This window comes from Octopus bimaculoides, chromosome 19 (assembly GCF_001194135.2).
Source record: "Octopus bimaculoides isolate UCB-OBI-ISO-001 chromosome 19, ASM119413v2, whole genome shotgun sequence".
NCBI classification, from domain to species: Eukaryota; Metazoa; Mollusca; class Cephalopoda; order Octopoda; family Octopodidae; genus Octopus; species Octopus bimaculoides.
Genome location: NC_068999.1, coordinates 38,347,299 through 38,351,421, shown reverse-complemented (window position 1 = coordinate 38,351,421; position 4,123 = coordinate 38,347,299). Strand labels below are relative to the sequence as shown.

The 4,123-nt window shown below is 34.1% G+C and overlaps 1 protein-coding gene across 1 annotated transcript in view; it reads right to left on the bottom strand.

Moving 5' to 3' along the window:
* Positions 1–4,123, bottom strand: part of LOC106868031 (coiled-coil domain-containing protein 39-like) — a 199,134-nt gene that overhangs the window by 116,063 nt on the left and 78,948 nt on the right. Inside the window, exon 4 of the mRNA XM_052974700.1 lies at positions 1,930–2,088. Coding sequence (XP_052830660.1) covers positions 1,930–2,088 — 159 coding nt within the window. The remainder of the gene's footprint in view (positions 1–1,929; positions 2,089–4,123) is intronic.

The window sequence follows — 4,123 nt, the reverse complement described above, 5'->3', positions numbered from 1 at the left end:
ACTATTATTATTATTATTATTATCATTATTACTATTACCATCATTATTATTATTATTATTATCATTATTACTATTACCATTATTATTATTATTATTATCATTATTACTATTACCATTATCATCATTATTATTATTATTATCATTATTACTATTACCATTATCATCATTATTATTATTATTATTATTATTATTATTATTATTATTATTATTAAGTACCTGTTACGCACTGGGGTTGATATAATCGACTTAATCCCTGTCTGTCCTAGTTTGTCCCCTCTATGTTTAGCCCCCTGTGGGCAATAAAGAAATAATAATTATTATTATTATTATGTCAGCCATAGACTTGTGTGAGTTAATTGCTAAAACTTTACCATGTGGCTCACTTTAAAAAACATCAGCAATGACAGCATCATCATCATCGTCGTCATCATCATCAAGTGTTTGCAATTATGCAGATGCTTTTAACAAATCGTCATCCTCATTGTCATCATTGTCACCATGCTCACCACAATTTGTCTTGCGACCACTATCATCGCCATCACTGTCATCAAAATCACCATCGTCACTACCGTCTCACCATCCTCAACCTCACCTTTGTCAGCATTACACTACTTGGCAATTTTTCTGGATACCCTCCAATCTGTGCACACAGTCTTCTTTTTCACATTTGGATTATTTTTGATTTGTTTTTATTTTTTTTTTCTGTTTTAAAGAAGACAACCTTCGTTGACAATGGAAACAATATTTATATAAAGGTAAAAAAATATAGAAAAGAGAATGGATAATGTTAGAATTATGTGTGTGCGTGTGTGTATCGCACAATACACTGTAAATCAGAGAAACTGAAATATAATTAAATATTGTGAAACCTCATTGTGGATTAAATAAAAATGTAAATACATTGCCTGTTATAGTTGTCATTAACATTTAATATCCATATTCCATGTTGGCATGAGTTAGATGGTTCATCAGGATTGGACATGTTTTAGGATTGCATTCTACTCCAACGTCTGCTAGGTATAATTTCTATAACTGGAGGCTTTTACCAATGCCAATCCCATTACGGTGTAATGGATGCTTTCTTTTCAAAATACCACCACTAGAGAGGTTGCCATGTAGCTTGCAAGACTAAAATACTTTTGGAAACAATTCAAACTTTGTGCGAGTTCATACCTCGTAGAATTCAGGCAGTAATTACTGCCAAAAGTGGTCCTACCTAATATTAAGATAAATTTGTTCAAAATTTTAAGGTGCTTCCATTATTTTGTCCAACCCCTGTATATATACATATATATAAATTTATTTATTTATATTTATCTTTTTACAATCTCCTTAAAGACAAGTCAGACAGTTGCAACCAATGGTGCCCTTTCTGAGGGCACTAAAATCCTAAGTGGTGCCCCCCAGGGAACTGTTCTGGGGCCATTAATGGTATTGAACTAGCATGTCCTTGCATGAAACCATCCCTCCATGAGGTTAATACAACCTCTAATCAAGTGTGTGTGTGTGTGTGTGTGTGCTGCTGCTTTGTTACTGTTATGTTCTGAATTACAGGTGTTGGTGATAATTGAGCTTTGAGTAATGACCGAGCTCCACATTCATTCTGTTTCTGTATTTGGGTTTTAAAAAAAGCAAGAGGTTGGTCATGAATGGATTCTCATAGATTACTTGGTTGCCCAGTGCAGACTGAAGGGAGACTGTACGTGGTCGATTGACTTGTTGGAAATAGCAGTCAACTGTCTCCTTGAATCATATCTGACTGACCATAACTAGAATGCTTGTAGTCATAGATCTACTTGAAACAAGGTTGTCTGAGGCCTTAAGAACAGCAACACTAAAACATGTAGTCCTAGATACTCTATAACAACAACATCAACAACATTAGTAATCAACCATATTAATAAAAAATAGAAAGATATAGCAACTTACATTAACTTTCGATTCATCCAAACGTTTATATTTCTGAAAAGTCATGAAGTCTTCATCTTTTTCAGCTGTCAATGACAACCATTCTTCCAGTTTAGTTTTGTTGATGTTTAGAACTGTCCGGAACTTGTCAATCTCCTCACCAAGTTTGAATCTAAGATTCTGAAAAATGAAAGGAAATAAACTGAGTATGGATATCTAGAGAGAAAATCAACAATTGTGAATGTAACATAAAAATTACAAGAGGAGTTTACAGTGAACTCAATTCCTATATTGAGCTGGACAAAGAACTGAAGCACCATAAATAGCAAACAATTTCAGACAAGTTCTTTGTCTCTCAAGTAGAAGTTGATGATGACCTTAAAATGGAAGATAGTGTCCCTTATCTTTCCAATAATTCTCATTTCACCCCTCTTCATACTGTTGCCATCATCTTTTCTGACTAGAATGTATTGTACTGTGTATGTTCATAAGCTGTTATTTTGTTGCATTCTTTGTTCTTTTTATTGTTTTAATTTCATAAAATATTCATCAGCCTGCCTTATTACAGAAGCCTAGCACAATGAATTCAGTTAATTTGGTTGACTGAACCAATGAGCTAGGCTTCTGTGAAAAGCCTACAAAACTTTGTCACATGGGACTATATAAAACTGTTTCAAATAATAAATATATGTGACTCCTGTTAAGCACATTAATAAATCGTTTTTAATCAGTAGCTAGGCTCAGTTGTAGTGAACAAGAATTTTTAGATGACAATATTGAAATCTCAACGATTTCATCTTTGGTGCCTTTTCTTTGATAGACTTTGTCTATAGATAGTGTGCCTGCTTGCTAGTTAGTGATCTTGGTATAGATAAAGCCAACTCACCAGTCAGTTTTGACTATGGAATCAGGCTACTTGTGGCTATTCTCATTGTGGACACACAATAACTGACTGTCTTGGTTTTTCCATCGTTTGTCACAATGAAAAGATTTTTGTTAACAATGATAAATATTTTGTGTTTGAAACTTGACGTAGACTTTTGTTGTTCTCCAACGAAACCAAAATATTCTACTCTTATATATGTATGTATATACGAATATGGAACTATGTACATGTATTATATATATAGATATATCTTTATATATGTAAATGGGAATATCAAATATGTACAATGTGAGTATATAGGTGTGAGCATAAGGACCTATTTCTGTACCAATTTGAGTATGTATGTGAGTATTCTACAAGTGCATATATGTGTGTGAGTGTATGAAATTGAGTCAATAAAAATGAAGTTTCCAATTTCCAATTTCCAGTAAATGTGACAAAACCAACTCTAGTAATGAGTTCTCTTCTTATTAAAACTGATTTATCGTATACATACATATGTGTATATACAATTATATATACACTCACACATATGTATACACACATATCTGTATGCATACATAAATACATACACAAATATAAGTACATGCATACACATAATATTATTCTGAAGTTATCTCTAAAATATAGAACAGTATGGTGGCACTGACAACGGTTTCAATAACATGTGTTGTGGTAGGAATGATGAGCCTTACAAATGAGATCGCAAAGGACCAAGGTATGTGGCACATTACTGTACTCAAGAAGGCCCATCCACAACAACAAAATTGATATCCTAAGACCAAAGTGCAGTATAAAAAAAGTACACTCTGTAAAATGGTTGGCATTAGGAAGGACATCCAGTCATAGAAACCAATCCAAAACAAACTATGGAATCAGGTGTTGCTCTTGGCCTTGCCAGTCTGTCAAGCTGTCCAACCCATGCCAGCATGGAAAAATGGACGCTAAATGATGATAATGATGAATGTTCTAAAATTATCAAGCTGCTGTTTGGGACATGAAAATCTGATGGAAGGTTTCAATTTAGATAACTTTTAAAATAGGAATTTTTGTGTCATGGGACCAGGAATGATGTCAGTCGGGTTGATATTGAAAGGATGAACCCTTTTCATAGTAGTTGCAGTAGTGATATTAATGGTGGTAGTCATGGTGGGAGGGGTGATGATATTAGTGGCTCTTTAAGGCAATGTTGGTGGTGGTGTTGGTACTGGTAGCAGCAGTTGAGGTAGTTGTTGCTGTGATAGTAGTTGTGTATATAACATTATAGTGACAGTGGTGGTGGCAGTAGTGGTGGTGGTGGTGGTGGTGGTGGTGGTGGTGGCGGATTAG